The 19,118-nt window shown below is 45.6% G+C and overlaps 1 protein-coding gene across 6 annotated transcripts in view; it reads right to left on the bottom strand.

Moving 5' to 3' along the window:
- Window positions 1-19,118, bottom strand: part of dpp6a (dipeptidyl-peptidase 6a) — a 183,706-nt gene that overhangs the window by 6,114 nt on the left and 158,474 nt on the right. For all 6 annotated transcript variants that reach the window (XM_060044485.1, XM_060044486.1, XM_060044487.1 and 3 more), the window contains 15 exons: window positions 18,787-18,881; window positions 18,160-18,234; window positions 15,471-15,523; window positions 13,587-13,668; window positions 12,002-12,122; window positions 5,657-5,811; window positions 5,331-5,428; window positions 4,516-4,639; window positions 4,141-4,179; window positions 3,907-4,014; window positions 3,457-3,548; window positions 2,781-2,828; window positions 2,510-2,628; window positions 1,078-1,125; window positions 40-138 (listed from right to left, as the gene is read on the bottom strand). In XM_060044485.1, coding sequence (XP_059900468.1) covers window positions 40-138; window positions 1,078-1,125; window positions 2,510-2,628; window positions 2,781-2,828; window positions 3,457-3,548; window positions 3,907-4,014; window positions 4,141-4,179; window positions 4,516-4,639; window positions 5,331-5,428; window positions 5,657-5,811; window positions 12,002-12,122; window positions 13,587-13,668; window positions 15,471-15,523; window positions 18,160-18,234; window positions 18,787-18,881 — 1,356 coding nt within the window. The remainder of the gene's footprint in view (window positions 1-39; window positions 139-1,077; window positions 1,126-2,509; window positions 2,629-2,780; window positions 2,829-3,456; window positions 3,549-3,906; window positions 4,015-4,140; window positions 4,180-4,515; window positions 4,640-5,330; window positions 5,429-5,656; window positions 5,812-12,001; window positions 12,123-13,586; window positions 13,669-15,470; window positions 15,524-18,159; window positions 18,235-18,786; window positions 18,882-19,118) is intronic.

Genomic DNA, 19,118 nt, shown 5'->3' with positions numbered 1-19,118 from the left:
GTAATCCATAAATGTAATGTAACTTAAATGAGGTCATACTGTAGTCCTCTATGCTGATCTCCTTGTACTCCACCCGGGGCATCTGCATGGAGTCCAGGGTCCGCTGGAGGCTCTCGTTGGTCTCCAGGTCGTACACCTCTGGATCACACACACGCGCACACACACGCACGCACAGACAGGCGCACACCCGCACACGCACACACACACACACACACACACACACACAGTTCATATATGTATCGCTCTCATGTTGTTTCACCTGCTTTGCATTTCTATTGCTGTTATGCAAAAAAACGCTCTATGAATAAAGTTGAATTAGATTGAATGTATGTGGTGGCATGAGGATCATTGTATCGCACGCACAGAGGCTATTTTATGGGGAAAATTATGATTATGTGATTATGTGATGTGTGTTATAAAGGTTAAACAAATGCATACAAATAAAATATTGGTATGTATATATATATTGGTATTTCAGATTGTTATATCAGGACCGTGATGAGAATGAGAAGGAAAATCATTGCTGAGTGGAATTCAGGAACAGACAAACAAGAAAATAATAATCAAACAGTAGAATAATTGGGCTGAAAGGTTTCACAATATTCGTCAACTCTACCATTACATTTCCGTAAAAGGTCACGTTTATACAGTTTCATTGTAGTAATACAGAGAGGAAAAACAAGTTCTCCATCATCATAATCATTCATGTTCTGACAGAGGTTAAAGCAATCCCAAACACACACACTGACACACACACACACACACACACACAAACTTAATCACATTTCAGGATGTGCATATTGGCAGCAGGCTTGGCTGTGATTTCATAAGGGCGTCCATCGTATGGGGTCTAACGCAATTACGACACGCATCCAACATCTGCTCCCTGACAGACGAAGACTCGGCACCAAGATGTCTGCCCCCCCCCCCCCCCCTCCCCACCACTCATCGCTCTGTCTATTTGACAAGATCATCGTTCCTCTGCAGTGTAAACTTGTTATTGCGTTGTCTCTCCGGACGGACCCGGCCTCCACTCGTCTCGGAGGCCCAGGAGTGGGGTGTGTGTGGAGCACTCACTCTGCCGGTCTTGTGTGTCGTAGACCGCCACGAACGGGATGCCGGGACCTGAGGTGGAGACAGGGGAACACAAGAGGGTTCCTTCAGGTCCTTTCCTGTCTCTTAACCCAACGGCTTTAGCTTCGCTTATTTGGCTGTGGTTGAAATGACAACAGGTCGAAAAAATATATAATCAATGATAAAAATCAATGATCAAAAAATCGATTTTAGTAATATTTGTTTATTTCCAAACACTCATTGGACATACACTTTAGATTGGACTTGAACACTTTACACTGCTTTAACAACACTCGTTGTCCTGTATTTGTATGCTGTCTGTCTCACGGGTCTAAAATGCACTGTAGCCTGCGCTGTACCGGTGCACTGTACTGTAACCTAGGTTACCCTGCACTGCACTGTAACCTAGGTTACCCTGCATGGCTGTGCAGGGTAACTGTTACCTTGTAGCATTCTAATGAAGTTTGTAAAGGAAAAATAAAGTCATTTGAATAAAGTTAGAAATGTATTTCCATTGTGCGTCTATTGACCCACACCGTTCAGTTTATCTTTACTAATTTCCCGTCCGGTTTTAATAAAGAATTTCTTATCATAGTACAGCTTATCTTATCTTATCTTCCCACCTCATATTTTGTAGTTTATAGATGGATTTACTTTTGCTCCTTTGGCTGACATTTAAAATCATCACTAAAATGAGTTTTTCTACTAGATTACCCTTGCTTTGTCAAAATAATTGAAATGAAGAATAACCATGTTATAAAGCACATCTTAAAATATAACTATTCAAAACTTCCTCTCCTGGTGACATTTTGATGCAGAAAGAGAGAGAGTCAGAAAGGACCAACAGAAACGCCTCTATACACATAGAAGTGCATCAAAGCCAAATAAACTAAACCCGATCCCGGGTTATCTCCACCCTCTCCATCCTCTGACAAGAACACAAACCCTCAGACATCAAAGTCCACACAAAGAGAATTTCACAAGATCCCATAAACATCAAAGTCCTCACAGAGACTACTTGACCACACTAACCCTTACACATCAAAGTCCTCATCAGTCTCACAACCTTAGACACCACAGTACTCAAAATGTTGTTAAAACTAAGTGAAAAACACCACAGTAGTTCATCACACTAACTCTGGGCACACCAAAGTCCTCTTTAGTAGAACTAAGCGGTAAACACCAAAGTCCTTAATGGTAAAACTAACTCTGACACACCAAAGTCCTCATTGGTAAAAAAACCCTTAACACACCAAAGTCCTTATTGGTGGTCCTCATAATGAAAACTAAGCTATAAACACCAAAGTCCTCACAAGTAAAACTAACTCTGACACACCAAAGTCCTCATTGGTAGAACTAACCTTAACACACCTTAACACAAAGTGTGAAAGACTAAGATCAAACAAACCATCATCATTGTAGATATTCTCGTTACCTTGGCAATTGAGCAGGAAGTAGCTCATGTTGAGGCTGAAGGAGCCCGTCACGTAGCCACACCCATCCAGGAAGTCACATGACAGACAGCGACGGTTAAAGGTTCCAACGGTGTCTGCGCTGCGGACAGACCAGCGGAAGACCAATACATCTCACACTTTTCACGATATATTCTGGAATGGCTAGACCACATATGACAATGAAAGGACTGATGAATATATTAATATTTAGAGCACAACCATATACATTTACAGTAGGATGAAATTAGGTACCTGTACAGGTGTCTTCGTTTGGGGTCGTCCTCTGTGCTGAGAAAGTATCTGTGAAAGCCACAAGACTGATTAATTTTTGACTTGCAACTTCTATTATTTGATAGCATCAAATAATAAATGCTAATATAATATGTTAATATCAAATAAAGTACGACCTTCCCATCAAGGTGGAATAACTTTATGTGTGTGCGTGTGTGTGTGTCTGTTTGTGTGTGTGTGGGTGTGTATGTGAACACCCCCCGCAGGCACGTGCACACACACACACACACACACACACACGCACACGCACACACAAACACACACACACACACACGTACGTTAGTTAATGTTAGTTAATGTTAGTTAGTTAATTAGGAAAAGTCCTTGTGTTCTTCTGTGTGTGCTGATCATCCCATTATGTCAGTAGGTGACGTGCACATGTTTGAGCTTGTGTGTTACCGTGCATGTTCGCGAAGCATGCATTTGTGCGTGTCTTCCTGGCACATGTCAATGTGCTATGTGTGTTTGTCTATGCTGATAATGTGTATGCTATTGCAGGACCTGTGTGTGTGTGTGTGTGTGTGTGTGTGTGTGTGTGTGTGTGTGTGTGTGTGTGTGTGTGTGTGTGTGTGTGTGTGTGTGTGTGTGTGTGTGTGTGTGTGTGTGTGTGTCTCTGTGTGCATGGGGTTTCACTCACATCAGCTGGTTGTCCTCATCATACGCCAGGACTTGCGTCACGTCCCAGTCCCCTGAGGTGATGGACTGCAAGGTGTCAGTGCTGGTGTTGGCCTGTAGGGGGAGGTAAACACACTGACCTGAAGCACCCCTTCCAATGACATCTGTCATCCACATTAACTCAACTGTCCATGGTTTTAATAAAAAACATATATATTTTATCAAAGAGAAGGTATTTTAGTTATGAGTAGATGGAGGGTTAGGTTTTTTTATAGGTAAAAATAAATACATGAAATGTATTTATAAGAACTCTACTGGGAGTGAACGTTTTGTAAGAAAATATACGTTTAAACATCTACGTTGTTATCTGGAAGACACTATACAGTAACAAACCAGCAGAGGGCCCCAGCGAGCTCTACCCTGTCCGCGCCCACCGGCCCCTGCCGGTCGGGTCAGGTAGAAGAAGACGTACCTGGGTTATGGACATGGAGACGTGGAAGAACTTCCCTCTCCCTCCCTGAGGGATGGCCCTGGTGAAGAACAGCTTCAGCCCGTCCTTGGAGAACAGGGGCTTCTCGTTCTAAACACACACACGCACAAACACACAGCGCACACACACACACTTGAGTACTCTTGAGGACTGCACTCTGAATAGGTATTCATTTGGGAATGAGGGGGATTATAAACTCAGTGGATGAACGCAAACCTGTCTATGGAGCCAGCCCTCACTCTCGTCCTCGTGTTTCTACAGAGCAAGAGAGAGAGAGCGAGAGAGAGACAGCGACAGCGACAGAGAGACAGAGAGACAGAGACAGAGAGAGAGAGAGAGAGAGAGAGAGGAAGGTTAATATTTAGCTCCTTTTTCTAGGGGAGTGGGACACTTTAAAAGCACATAATACGGGCCGGTCCCTCCAGAGTCAAGGTCACGCGACTGGCAATCCAATGCCTGCCGTTCCATTTGTACTGGATGCAATATGGTGAGGGGTAAAGGACTATGCGGCATCTCGGTGGTAATGCCACCCACACCCTTTCACCACAGTACCCTGACCCTGTCCTTTAGAGCCCACCCAGGAGGTCGTACCTTGGTGCAGACCCCGGTGGTGGCCTCGCACAGCGTGAGGACGGAGATGTTCTGTGCCCGGTTCAGCCAGTTGATGGCCAGTTTGGTGGTGGTGGCCCACTTCACCATGGTGACGTAGAACTCCCTGGAGAGGCACAGCAGACGGGCGGGTTTCAGGTGGAAGAGGAAACTGACAGCGTACCAGGGGAGCCGTCACGCTTGGCTTTTCTCCTCAAATAAGAGAGCACTGCTTCAAATTCCGTTTTTTCACGGTCTCCAATGGAGACCATTAAATGGCCGATGACATAAATTGTCATATTTTTGGGCGGCGTTTTTCGCGCAATGGAGTTCATGCAGCAAAACGCGGGCTTCACAAAACTGTATGAAGCAGTACTTTCTTATAGGAGAGAGTTGCAGTGCGGGACAGTTCCCCTTTTAGACTGGAGACAGTTTCTACAGTCTGGAGACTGTTTTCACAGGGACACAATGGACATGGACTGAAATGCATCCAGTTCTCAAACAGGCATGACAAAGATGTTTCAGACTTGCATAGTGTAAATGTTCCTATCAATAGTGAATAATGGAATAGTGTAAATTCAAAGTTATCGACAGGCAGCTGGAAATTGCATGATGGGAGATGTGATAATTATTTCTACTTATCACACTTTAAGGCATTTGCCCACAGGACAAGTTTAATCCGCTGCCAGAATTTAAATGGTGTTTGATTTATGGATATTGAAAACCCAGTAATGTGTTGGTTTTTATGTCACCAAAAAAGTGTTAATTAGTGTTGAATGGGAACATTTGGAATGTGTGATGGTAGTCGGGGTCCCTACCCCATTCTAGGGTCTTCTGGTCTCCTCATTTCAATGGTGTGAAGAGGCCCGTGGAGGTTCACCACGTACAGGGTGATGACTGGGTTCTCTTCCCCCGCCTGGAGGTAAGGGTGGCCGCAGGGGACAAAAGGAAGCAAAGCAAGAGCAGGTAAAACGGATAATATTAGTGTGAGCTTAAAAGATAAATACGATGAACATACGTTGGACACGTTGCTATTTTCCCTTACACTTGATAACTGTTCTCGGGTTCACCGTCGTCCCTTCCTCTCGAAACCGTTTGAGAACCATTTTATCGTAAGACTAGCGTTTACGAGGAGCCCACGTACCTTGGGGTAGTGATACTCCTTCCCTGTGGGATACGGGATCCCGGTGAACATGGGTAACTCCATCTTGGGCACCAGCGTGTCGTTAATGGTGGCGTAAGCCAGTCTGGCGCCATCGGGTGACCACCAGTGGGCGATGTGGGACTGGAAGATCTCCTCTGCAAGAGACAAAAACTAAATTGGTCATACTAATGCAATAGAAATCCAAAACAGCTTTTTATCTGTTTTGAACGTGACGTTATGTCTTTTTTGATCATCACCATAGTCACCTTTGCCTTTTCATCACTGTTACTGAAATAAATCCCCAATTTAGACAGATAAGACTAATGTGATGTTTCTGCCATTCTCCCCAAAACCCGATGTGAACGTTCCACTCTGCTGCAGACACAGGTGCCGTTCTTTTCGGACCACTGAGTGCCTTTTAAAGAGATATTAAAATACCCTCAAAATGTTTAAATTGTTATTCAAAATGGGTCGTTGCCAAATTGAAAGACTTGTTAGGGGAAATCCCTAAAGAGCTGATTTAATATCTTTTAGATAACATGAGTTGACAACCCACATTTCGATTTTCATTTCAATATTAAAGTCTACAAGGAGTACTGTCAAACTCTTGAGCAACAGTGAGGAACAGTGATGTGAGGAAACCTAAATATATCCCGGACGACGCCTGTATTTAAATTCCTGCCCATGGAGTTGATTCAACATTGGTTCAAGGGTGCTTTGTTCCAAGCCTGTCTCTGCGTCGTGTGTCTATTGTTTTTTATCACACTCAAGCAAACAATTTCAAAACACATTGTTGTTGCCCACTGTGTGTGTGTGTGTGTGTGTGTGTGTGTGTGTGTGTGTTTGCATCTATGCGTGTGCCTATATGAAACACAACCTTGTACTTTGCACTTTTGTTCTAACCTGCATTCTAGGAAAGTCACCCCTCACAGTTGAAAAGCACCGCTAAGAGCAAATTATTTTGCTTCTCTGTACGCTTCCGCATCCAAACACAAACAACTCCCTGCACACACAAACACACACCCACACAGATCAGACTCTTTTCCAGCTGAACTCAAACACAGTCGTCATCAAGCAATGCTCGTTTCAAAGTTGTTCAGGGAACTTTTTTTCCACCCAAACAATGCACCAAAAAAAACAACTCATTATCAAGTCAAGCGTCACGTCACAGGAAAACATCCAAATATTTCCCCTCATCGCTAACGTGCGCCCGGTGGCTGCACTTAGATCATCTTGGCCAATTAAAATGTCATTAGCGCTGTTTATCTGTGGGACCGGAGGCGGCTTTCTGAAGGGATCCCGTAAACATCCATTACCAATTAGCATTTTCATTAACCGGCCTCGCTTGGCCCGACCACTTGATATGCGGGCGTCGCTATTTGAATCCTCCCCACCCCTTCTTCTCCTTCCCCGCGGTGCGCACGTCTCTAAAAACCCCAGCGGGCGCACTGCCACCGAACGCCGGCGAAGCAATCACAGTAATGGCCGCCGACAGCAGAGTGGTGGGCCGAAAGCACCGGCGTTAACGTTTTTAATAGTTTGCCTGATTTGCTTTATTTTTTTGCCAACCTCCTCACTTCTGTATTTGTGAAGAGGTTGAGGCCCCGGACCCCTCTGGGGACGGGCTCTGAGGCTCCACGTCGTGACCAGCCTCCAAAAGCTTTCCATCATACGCTGATATGGAAAGTGACCTTGATTGTCCTGGTAACCACGACACTATGGTCAGGGGGCTGCACTTAATCAGAACATCAGTGTAAAGTGTGTGTAGTATCACAGGAATGGAGTCTTTCTGAGGGCCATCTGAACCCCAATAAGAACGAGAGAGAGAGAGAGAGAGAGAGAGAGAGAGAGAGAGAGAGAGAGAGAGAGAGAGAGAGAGATTAGTTAATGGGAGTAACGGTGTCCTATTAATGCTCCACTCTCCTCTTTCTCTCCCAGCCAGGTGAGCTGCCAGACAAGCCATCTCCGTCTCCCTCCTGGCGCTGTGTGGACTACATAATTCAACTTGTGTGGAGAACGTTATATTATATATGACACGATTTGATTGGGAGTCAATCTACCAGTGGGTGTAATGAATGGAAGGTGACAGACCTACTTGGTCCAAACTAATGAGAATATGAAATGGGGAGGGGGGGGATAGATGGCACTCTTGAGAATGTGCTCAATACTACATTATGCGGCTACTATAATCATGCTTAGACACAACATCAGTACGGCTCATATTTTATAGATTTGACTGCTTGCCTCCAATAGGGGGCAGCGGCGAGACAGGGTCGATGGACCTCCTATGTTTTTGCTGCAATCATGAACTAGGCCAGATGCTTTTATCCCTATGCTGAATAACCTAAATTGACTCTAAACTCTCCTGGCCCGGAACTGAACTAAGGCCCCGTCCACACAAAGCCGTTTTCATGGCGAAACCGCAAAGGTCTTGTACGGTTCGGCCTTCCGTCCACACGAAGCCGGCGAATCCGCTGACCGAAACCGCAAACTTCTGAAACCACCCTCGGAGGTGGTTTCAAATCTACCCGGTTTCGTTTTGGATTCGTGTGGACGCCTGAAACCGACTGAAACCGTAAACCATGACGTCATCGCCCCACCCCTCGACCCTCTAGCCAATGACTGTTAAGCCCGCGGAGTCTCAGAACTCACAACAACAAGGATTTCTGTAGCAGAAGCAGCGCCCCTTATGGGCCTGGAATGTGTACTACAGCGTTTCTACAGATCTACCCGGTTTTGCTTGGCTTCGTCTTTACGGAGATACTGCGTAACCGGATAGATCGAAACCGTAACGGTTTTGCCTGTTTCGACTTCGTGTGGACGGGGCCTAAAACAACCCAAACCATTGACCTAATCTTAGCAACCTGTAGCTGTAAACATCAATGCATGTTTATCTTTTACCTGACTATATAATTACCAAAAAAATAACCAAAAAAAATATCTTTTTGGGTTTGAAATCGATACTCATTTGTTGAGTTTACTTCAAGCAAACTCGAACATGAGGCGAGCACGAGTCGTCTTCTAAAGACAAAGAGAATGCGAGAGCGTAAGCCAACAGCCTTTTGTTTTTGCTAAGCAACAGCCCACCGCCGGCTTCTATAGCATTGAGGGGAACATCTGAACCCACTGCTGTTCACTTTTAGATTTTAATTAGCTTTTCAGTTCATTCAACATGCAAAATGATCAAAAGAAAAAACCTAAATTATAGAAAATAAGAGGGGCTCTGGGTGCTGAGCAGTGTTCATGTGTTTGTGTTTAATTAAGCGTGATCCATCTATGCAAGAGGGCCCCGAGATGTTATTAAGAGAACTTCCGACTCACTTGCTAATTAGCGTAGCTTTCTAACACAGTAGCTCCGGCCAGTTAAAAGAAGTTAGTCTGCAGATCATTTACCAAATGACATTATTTTCTGCATCTTGATGAAAACAATGCAAGCTGGTTCTGGCTGCCACCAAAATATATACCAACAGATTGAATTTGAAGCTTACAACAGAGTTTCAGTGGAAAACTTTCAAAACACAAACAAACAAAACTGCATTAGTAATCATCTGACGGGGTCGGATCTCACCGCGGGGGGGGGGGGGGGGGGGGGGGAAACAGATAAACCCAACCCCAGCAAAACATAAACAACCAATCAAATCCCCGTTTCTGTTCCGGAACTTTCCCGATAACAGCCGACGACGGCGCCTCACGCAGTGACAGCACGTCCTCCTACCGGTGATAACCAGAAAACACAAACAACATGTTGTTGTTGAAGCGATAGACGCGCAGACGCCTTGCCAAAACAATCGGGGGGGTTGGACGGTGGCAGCGTGGTTGTGTTGGCGGCGGGACGCGTAAACAAAATGTTGTTCTTTATCTCCACGCACCAGCTCTGTCCCCAGGCCACGCCACGGCAAGTGGCTGCTGAGGATTGTGGGTAATCGGCCCGCTGACAGAGGACGGGAGAAAACTTGAGGGCGCGTGCGCCGGTGGGACCGCGACGCGTCGGGACGAGGTCTATACTTTCATCTTCTCTGGGTTTGTTTTGTTTGGTTTTCTGTTGTCTGGCGTCTCTCCATCACTGTCTTGTCCTCCACCACCCTCTCTCTCTGCTCCTTCCTTCTCATTACCCCTGGCTCCCCCTCCATTTCATCTCAATCACTGTCTCGTCCTCTACAGTCCTCTCTCCCTCTCCCTCTCTCCTTCTAGAAAAACCTGTGTGTGTGTGTGTGTGTGTGTGTGTGTGTGTGTGTGTGTGTGTGTGTGTGTGTGTGTGTGTGTGTGTGTGTGTGTGTGTGTGTGTGTGTGTGTGTGTGTGTGTGTGTGTGTGTGTGTGGACGTAATCGTTTGTTTGTGTTCCCTGCCATAAAGAATTAGGCTGATCTCGGGGTCTTCCAAACCCTACAAACATTATGATCTGACTGGTCGGGGGCTGAAATAACACCGCCTTGTTTTGGTGTTCCGACGTCTGGCCAAGAGTTCTACCACTACTGCAGTCAAACTTTTAAAGCTCACACCCACCTCCTCATCTGGAAGGAGGAGGTGGGTGTTGATAAGATTATGAAACCAAAACAACAACGACGACGACAACAACAGGCGCATATCTGGCAGGAGGGAGAGCGCCGATAGGTCGTAGCAAGAGGCAGGCAGACTTTTGAAGGACTTCTGAAATTGTTGCTCAAATGTTGTCTTGAAAAAAGGTTTCGCGACAGTTGCTCCGGGATTTTGGGAAGCGTTGGGATTTAGAGGTGGAGAAATATGTGTTCCGCCTGAAAACAATTGTATTAACGTATTTGTTGTTATGTTTTTTTTAATCCTTTCAACCTCTTACAGAATGCCAAACACATCTACAAACAGCTAAGAATGCAGTGTGAAAGCTTTCCTTTGAGTTGGCGTGATGGTTCAACCTGATAGTGTGCTAACAAGATTATGCAATGCACATTCTGGGGCCCACGATTCCTGTTCGATTTCCGCTCCCATGTCGTTCCCTCTCGTTAAACCCAATTTCCTCTCTCTCTCTCCAGTGTCCTGTCCATGAAAGCTCCACATCTATAAAAATACAAATTCCTTAGTCGAATTCAAAATGCCTGGTCCCAAACCAAGAACAGTGAGATCGAAGGCAGTTGGATGTGTGTGATGCAAGTCTGCGGCTAAACTTGACCAAATTCTCATTGTTTGGACAATCGATGGAGCTATTTTAATAAGGAAAAAAACACTTCTCAAACCATTATTTCTGGGCTTGGTAGCAGCAAATGCAGACGTTTGTTAACTTGAGTGATCGGCTATATATGGGAGATTGGTTTTAGATGTGTTAGAAATAACATTATTTATTAATACAATTATATTCAAGGTTCGGTAGTTTCTTAACCGTATGGTTTGATAGACTTTGAGACAGGAGGTCAAAACATTATCATTTACATTTAGCGCATTTAGCAGATGCTTATATCCAAAGTCCAAAAACACCATAGTTTTCACAACTTTGAACTCGCGAAGCTTAAGGAAGCTAGTGGCTAAATGCTTACCTATCATTTACTCTCCGAACTAATGACAAGATATCACAGAAGTCATCGCTGCTGCAGCACACTTTTTAAAACAACATAAAGGTGTGCAGGAATATCATCTAAAATCGTTAGGCGGTCATTTTTTTTTCATGTCGTCCGTGATGCTCCGTCAACCTTTGTGTTTAACGCTCGATTGGCTCGAATGTGAACCTATCAGAATCGGCACCTCAGCACGCATCGCAACGGCATCCCTCGGGACCCATTATATTAACCACAGAACAAAGCCTTGAATCGATAAAGTCTGGTGTTCGACCCTTCATATATTGAAGCTCTGCGTAAGCAAACTCGGACCACGAGTGGATCTGAACCCACTGACTTTCCCCAATCAGCACTTGCGTCCTATTTAGGCTAGCAGTCAGAGTAGAGTGCACTGTGGACGAAGGGAAGTTCTTCTAGAGATAACGTGCATGTTTTTAATATATATATATTATTTTTTTCATCTATAGAACTTCAGTCGACGAAGACTTTCTTTGGTTGACTAAAGCCCTAGAAACAACACAGCTTACCGGCTAGAGTTTTTATTTTTTTATAAATCGCCGCCGGGCAAATTTAAATCAAACAACACAAAGGGCGCCTCACAATACACAACGGTTGGGATTTGATCATGTGAAGCATGTTATAACATACGTCTAAAAGGGACTCTATGAATACAATGTCACATATTTAAATGTATCAAATCAACATTGATTGATTCTATTCAATAAAGGTTGGTCTGCAGGGTTCACCGCGTTACGCTTAGGATTGGCTATTGGCAGTTCACACTCTTGTGATGTCACAAAAGGGGATTGGCTTATTGGCTTACCTTCATACAGCCAATCGCTGAGGCCATTGAAGATGACGCCCTCCTTGCCAGTGGAGACCAGGCGGATGGAGCGACTCTCCACCGTGGAGCGGTAGTAGATGTTGTTCTCAAAGATGAAGATCTGACGGGGGAGAGAGAAGAGAGAGGGAGGGGGGAGAGAGAGAAAAGGAGGGAGAGAGAAGAGAAAGGAGAGAGGGAAGGAGGGGAAGAGAGAAATTAAGAGCGAAAGAGAGAAGGAGTGAGGGAGGGGAGAGAGAGAGGGAGAGCGGGAGAGGGAGGGAGATATAGAGAAAGGGAGGGAATTTGAGGAAGGGGAAAGAGAGAGGAAGGTAGAGACAGACAGGGAGATAGAGAGAGAGGGATAAATATGGATAATTAGCCCCGAAAATGAATTAATTAGTGAATAAATAACTAAATCAACATTATTTAAGTGAACGCAATAAACCCAGGAACAAAATGGAGACAAATTAGAGGATTAGTCTCTTAATTAAGTAATGTTTGAAGACAATACTCAACTGATTTGTGTCTGTGACATATGAGAAGAGAGTAGGTGAATTAATTAGCACAGTGAACCCCCCCCCCCCCCCCCCCCCCCCCCCCCCCTCCACCACCACCACCACCAGCACCACCATCCCCAGCACATCTTGGCACTGGCTTCCCCACAACATCGGTGGGCCGTGACGCCGACACACAGACTCAGGTCCCCCGGGGTGTGAAGGGCACCCCCCCCCTCCAGGTTGGGCGGTCGCTGTTTAGCACTCACATTTCGTAGGTGAAGTCACTGCTAAACAGTGACTCCTAGCTCCACCCCCCCCCCCACTCACTAGTTGTTCAGTAGTATTCAAGTCGTGAACGACTTTACATTTAACCCCCCCGCCTCTTTCCGACTCCTTTCACGTTTGGCGTTTCAAGTTTGTTTCGCATTTCACGTTTTTTCTTTCTCGCGTGTCTTTTTTTGTGCGCACACACGCACCTCGCCCTGAACCCATCCCTGGGTGTCTCGTCACACAGGCGATACAAGACTCCTGATTCTGACGGTTTTCACAGCCTGATGGAGGGACCCCGACAGGCGTGGAGGGAGCGAGCGCGGGGAGAGGTCAAAGGGCTCCGTCGGAGCGGGTAAACAGACGTCAGGGCGGGGGATGGGTGGGTTTAGTGTCAAAGGGAAACCAATGAGAGGGATGGAAGCAAGGATCACTGGACTCTGAGGATTTTGGAGTGATTTAGAAGGACGCGTAAACTCTTGTTTAAACTCGTGTTGGGATTAGGGATTGGGATTCATCTCGCTCTGAGGCATTCCAGGTAATCTGAAACATTTTTAATGCATTGCCATGGATATCCGCTCGGGAAAATCAAACACTCCAGAACTCAACGCTGGTTTGCTCACAGAAGAAAGTTGCTAGGTTCGAAACCCCAATGTCTGCCCCTAACCCCTACTCGCTTCTTAATGACGTATGTTGCCATGGACGACATCTTAATCACATGACTGATAGAGTAAATAAAAACGGACTTCAACTGTCGTAGTGATTTACGCAGGTGTAAATGGAGGGCTCAACCGGGGGATGATGGGAGTTGTAGTTCTCACCAGCTGCTGGCCGTGGGGTCCCCAGCCGGCGTACTGCAGTTGGGCGTTCCTCACTTCTGGAGGGTTGAGATTCCAGGTCTCCCTGAAAAGACACACATACAGACACAGACACACCAAAACACACACACACACACACACACACACACACACACACACACACACACACACACACACACACACACACACACACACACACACACACACACACACACACACACACACAGAAGTCAAAATGCTGATAATAAATGCAACACAAACACAAATTGATAAATACACACAAACACACACACACACACACACACACACACACACACACACACTAAAACACGCTCAGACAAATATACACACATACACAGTCTACTGCAGTGAGAAAGCTGAATAGTTTACAGGTGCATCCGTTACATTGCCTCTCTGCCCCGGAGCCACTTGTCCCTGTATAGGAAGTGCTGTGTAGAACAAGGGGGGCTTAAGACCCGCCACAGGCCCTCCAATGCCTTTGTGGAGCTGTTGAATTAATGAGGTCATCACTACTGGAGGGCTGATGGTCTGCTAGCCGCCACCAGGTGGCAGCACACCTATAGAGCTGGACCACTGAATTTAACTGAGTGTGGCGGCTAAGGGAGTCCAAGGGCCTCTACGAATTCTCTTTTTGCATCGGTAATTTCCTTTCCTATGGAGATTAACCGAAAGTGCTTGGAGGAAAGGTGGTTCGAATTCTAAAAATGCTTAGGAAAGGAGCCTCGATGCCTCCTTTAACCCTCATTTAGCATAGGTTACTACTGAGCAACCTTTGCGAAAGGAAAGGAGATAGTGGTATCCGCTAATTCTTTACGGCGGCAATATTTAAAGCAACACGCCACCGACGAAGTTTACAGACACTACGCGAAGACGCATGAGAGACGCAGGAAAGCAGAAGAATAGAAGAGAAGAAAATACAATTGATTTTAGGCCTAATGGATACCAATTCCAGAAACATCATTATTTGAATATAAATGAATTCATTTATTGCTTGTTAGTAAGCACATACATATATACCATAAGAAAAGAAAATGCCAACTTCACATTTAAGAAAGACTACTGGGGGCAGTTCATTTCAACATCAATATGAGTTTAGCCTCTTTTCTTTCACATGTGAATTGGAATTCAAGCGGGCTTAAATATCCCCGTTGGCCAATAACACCCCTTGCCCACTGCATCCGACGGATCCGCCGCGTGTATGATTCTCACTGTTGGCGATAACCTGATAGAAATCAATAGCCTACGACAAGAACGCATGGATCTAAGAGCGCTTGTTGTAGTCAATCTTCGGAAAATTGTAATTTCACAGAGACGCTAGAGGTCGTCAATACCCGCCGTCGCGCAATGACGTCGGTTAGGAAAAATCTAATCTAATCAAATTCATTTTAACCAGCGCTGTCGTTTCCTATGTTCGAAAGGACGCACCTTTTCATCTCTCCTTGACCCGATGACGTTTTCCACAAAGGTTAAGGAAAGGAGGCATAAAGGTTAGGAGATTTGACTATTCGTAGAGGCCCCAAGGTTTTCATGGAATATCTAATAATATATAAGATATTTCCCTTGATGTATTAGTATTAGGTTTAGGCATTAGAGAAAGGTTGGTTCAATTCAAGTAGGCTATACGGTTGGTGATGTAAGGTTGGGTACAAGTTTAAAATAGTATATGTAGTCAGAAGATGAGTTTGAGGTAGACACTGTTACATCGCAGACGGCTTGAGTATTATTCGGTTTGCTTTTTCAAATGGTATATTCAGGGTTTATGATACCTCATGTCTCAGTATGTTCTTCTGAAAATGGGGGCAAACCAGGACATTTCAATGTGGGTAGTTGCACTAGAATACAGCATCAAGCTAATTGGATACTCACGGAGTCTCCAGGCTGCAAATGATGTAGAAGGCTGTGTAGGAATACTGGTATACCTGGGGAACAGAGGATTCACATATCCATACAGTCATTCACTCAGAATTCTAACTCAAAAGTCACAGTGTTCTCCCAGCTCATTTAGATTATTTTTGATCGCCTGTCAAGAGGTTAAGTGATATAGCGTTAGACATATTTGATCAGGAAGCTAATATCCAGTGCTAGCCCGTTGAGAATACATTGGAGACCTTTAAAATAGATACGTAGACAGAGCCCCATTGAATGCTCCGTTGCTACGATACGCCAACACTGGTCTGTTAACAAATAAGGTTACTATTAAGTAAATGGGAGAGCTGCGTTTCTACTGGAACCAAAACTTTTAATATATTATTCAATATTATACTGCATATATTTTATGTAATCTGTTTATAATCTATCTACGTCTGGTTTCACGTTCCTACGCTGTCATCGCAAGCCCCTCCCCTTCACCTCTCAACCAATCAGGACCTCACGCATTAGCAGGCGTGCGATTGTGCGCCGTCGCACGATTCATCAGTGCATAATAACATCTCTCATTCATGCTTGTCGCTTGTCTGCTGTTCTCATTGAGACCCATTGCAGGCCTCCTCCGTCCCCTCCACCTCTGGGATTAGGCTCCACCCGTCTGCGGAGAAAGAGATTACATCCTCCAGGGCAGAGGCACTCCATCCACAATCACACCACCACCAGCGTCTAGACACCATAATGAGGGAATCCTATCCCGGCATACTTCATGGATCCATCTTCCCCTTGAAGAATAATTTGATGGGAGTCGGATCGCCAAATGTGTCGTCAGTGAATCTCATGGTTCCTTTTAAATAGGTCTCTCCTGATGGAACGTGACTTTTCATCCAGAAGAAACCCGGCTCCCCCGGTTGCTTGTATTTGTTAGCAGGCCAGTCTTTATGGCCTCGACGTTGACGTACGATCCAAAGGCCGATGCGGTGCCTATATATATATATATGGCTATGTTTGGGCCACCGGTGTGTTGTCGTTAGTGTTGCCTCTCTCTGCTCTCTCTGTTAGTGTTGCCTCGTCTCTGTGTTGCCCGATATTGATGTTTTCTCTCCGCTGGGATACGTTTCCCCTGCTGCTAGCTTGGCTGCATGATAATGGCGCTAGCTGAATACCTATGATGCTATCTGATGCTAATGGTTAATTATCATTCATGTTAATGACTGCTAGCATGGATGAATGTAAATGGGGCTAGCTGAATTAAAATGATGTTAGCTGAATGCTAATGATGCTAGCTTAATGCTGAGGATGCTAGCTGCGTAACCTTACATCGTCGGGACCGCCTCGAGGTAAGGTCGTGTTATAACCCCTCTGGGACCGGCTTGGCACCAATATGTACTGCCATTTAGGGAATTCCTTCCCCTCCCTGAAGCTATTACGCTAATGGGTAGCTAATGCTAAGTCTATGTTCACTCATGTATGAATAATGAATAATATATGACATCATATATAACAATTCTATATATATATATATATATATATATATATATATATATATATATATATATATATATATATTATATATATATATATAATAGTGCAGTTCAGGTAGGAATAATACCGTGGAACATTGATAGAGCTAAATGTGTTTGAGACGTGTGTGTGAATGTGTGTGTGTAGTGTACGTGTGTGCGTACTTGGGTGTGTGTGTGTGTGTTTGTGCGTGCAGAGCATGTATGTGTACACAGATTAGAAAAGGAGATCAGGAATGGTGGAGAAATAACAGCACCAATATATACACACGTACAGACACACACACATACATAAAACAAATACACAGACACACACACACACACACGCACACACAAAACAAATACACATAGAATAAATAAGTCTTCTGTGTCACCTATTGCTAGTGTTTGTTTGTCGACACATTGTACTCGACTCTACTTGTTCTGGGTAGATGATTACATCAGTCAACATCCCTCCTTTCTCACACACAGCCATACGTAAGTGTGCCTGTGTGTATGCGTGTGTGTCTTCACCACCACCTTCTTTACAACCACCACCACCTCCTCCATCATCACCACCTCCCTCACATTCATCACTTTCACAACCTCCACACAAGCATCACTTCCAACACAACCTCCTCTACCTCCACCACCACGACCACCACCTCTTCCTCGACGACCACCACCACCACCACCACCTCCTCCTCCACCACCACCACCACCACCACCATCTCTATCTCGACCACCCCCTCCTCCACTATCTTCACCATCACCAGCTCCACCACCATAACCAGCACCACCTCAATCTCTACCACCACCATCCCCTTCGCCACCAATTCCTCCACCTCCTCCACCACCACCATCACCACCTCCACCATCACCACCTCCTCCTCCTCCTCCTCCTCCTCCTCCTCCTCCGACCATCTCCTCCTCCACCACCATCACCACCACCACCATCTGTACCTCGACCAACCTCACCTCTTCCAGTTCCTTCACCACCACCTTCTCCTTCAATACCTCCATTTCTACCACCACCTCCTCTTCCACCACCACCACCACCATCTCCTTCACTACCTCCTCCACCACCACCACCACCACCATCTCCTCCTCCACAACCACCTCCTCCTCCTCCTCCTCCACCTCCTCCACCATCACCACCACCCCCCCCCCCCCCCGGCCCGGGGTCTTACCGGGGCTACGTTGTAGGCCAGCAGCACGTGCTTCATGTCGGGGGACACCGCATAGCGGCTCGCCTTGTACATCTCCTGCCAGGACAAAAACACACAACCATTTAACCGTGCGCAGAGCTTATTTACTCATTACTTCCGCTTTCTTTCCATTAGCGCCGCTGCCGCATCTCACGCTAAATGACGTGCATTTGACGGATGGCGAGGAGAGTCGCCGCCGCGGCGGACGGAGAATTAATCAGGACGCAGTGAGCGTAACACTCGGCGACGATGATGAAAGTAATGTTGTGTGTCGTGGTGCCCGCGTCCCCCCAGAGTCTGACACAAAATATAATCAGAATTGTATTAATATCTACTGTAAATATGGATGTGTTCATAACCCAGCCAACCCCCAAAATTTCCCCATCTGCACCGGCAGATGGGGAAAGGCACTCGGTGATGATGGATCACGTGTGCTTTGGTTCCTAACGCGAAGCGACTCTGAGGGACGGAGATGTGCTGACGGAGAGAGAAAGCCTTTCATTTAACTCACGGCTACGCGCACTCTGTTTCACAGTCGGGGGATTACAGGGAGCCAATGAGGAAAGCATGAGGGGTCAGTGGGAAGCAAAGAGAGAGAGTAAAACTTACAAACTTCTTGTTGTGGACCAGGACGACCCTCTCTTGGGTGTCCACGTTGAACTTGACAACGTCGCCCTCTCGGGTTCGATACAGGAGTTCATTGCCTGCAGAGAGAGAGAGCGAGAGGGAGAGAGAGAGAGAGAGAGCGAGAGCGAGAGAGAGCAACAAGGGACAAACAAGAGGGATAGCAATTAGAAAAAGCATGAAGGAAGCGCATGAATATTAATGCATAAATGTGATGCAAAGTCACTGTTATTAATTTTAAAAAGAAGATAACAGATTTCTGTGTTCAACTTGGGTTGAAGGTTGTTTGTCGGACAACAACAGACAAAGAATCAAAT

This window comes from Gadus macrocephalus, chromosome 23 (assembly GCF_031168955.1).
Source record: "Gadus macrocephalus chromosome 23, ASM3116895v1".
Lineage (NCBI taxonomy): Eukaryota > Metazoa > Chordata > Actinopteri > Gadiformes > Gadidae > Gadus > Gadus macrocephalus.
The sequence above is the reverse complement of the archived record's forward strand: the minus strand, read 5'-3'. Positions and strand labels throughout refer to the sequence as shown.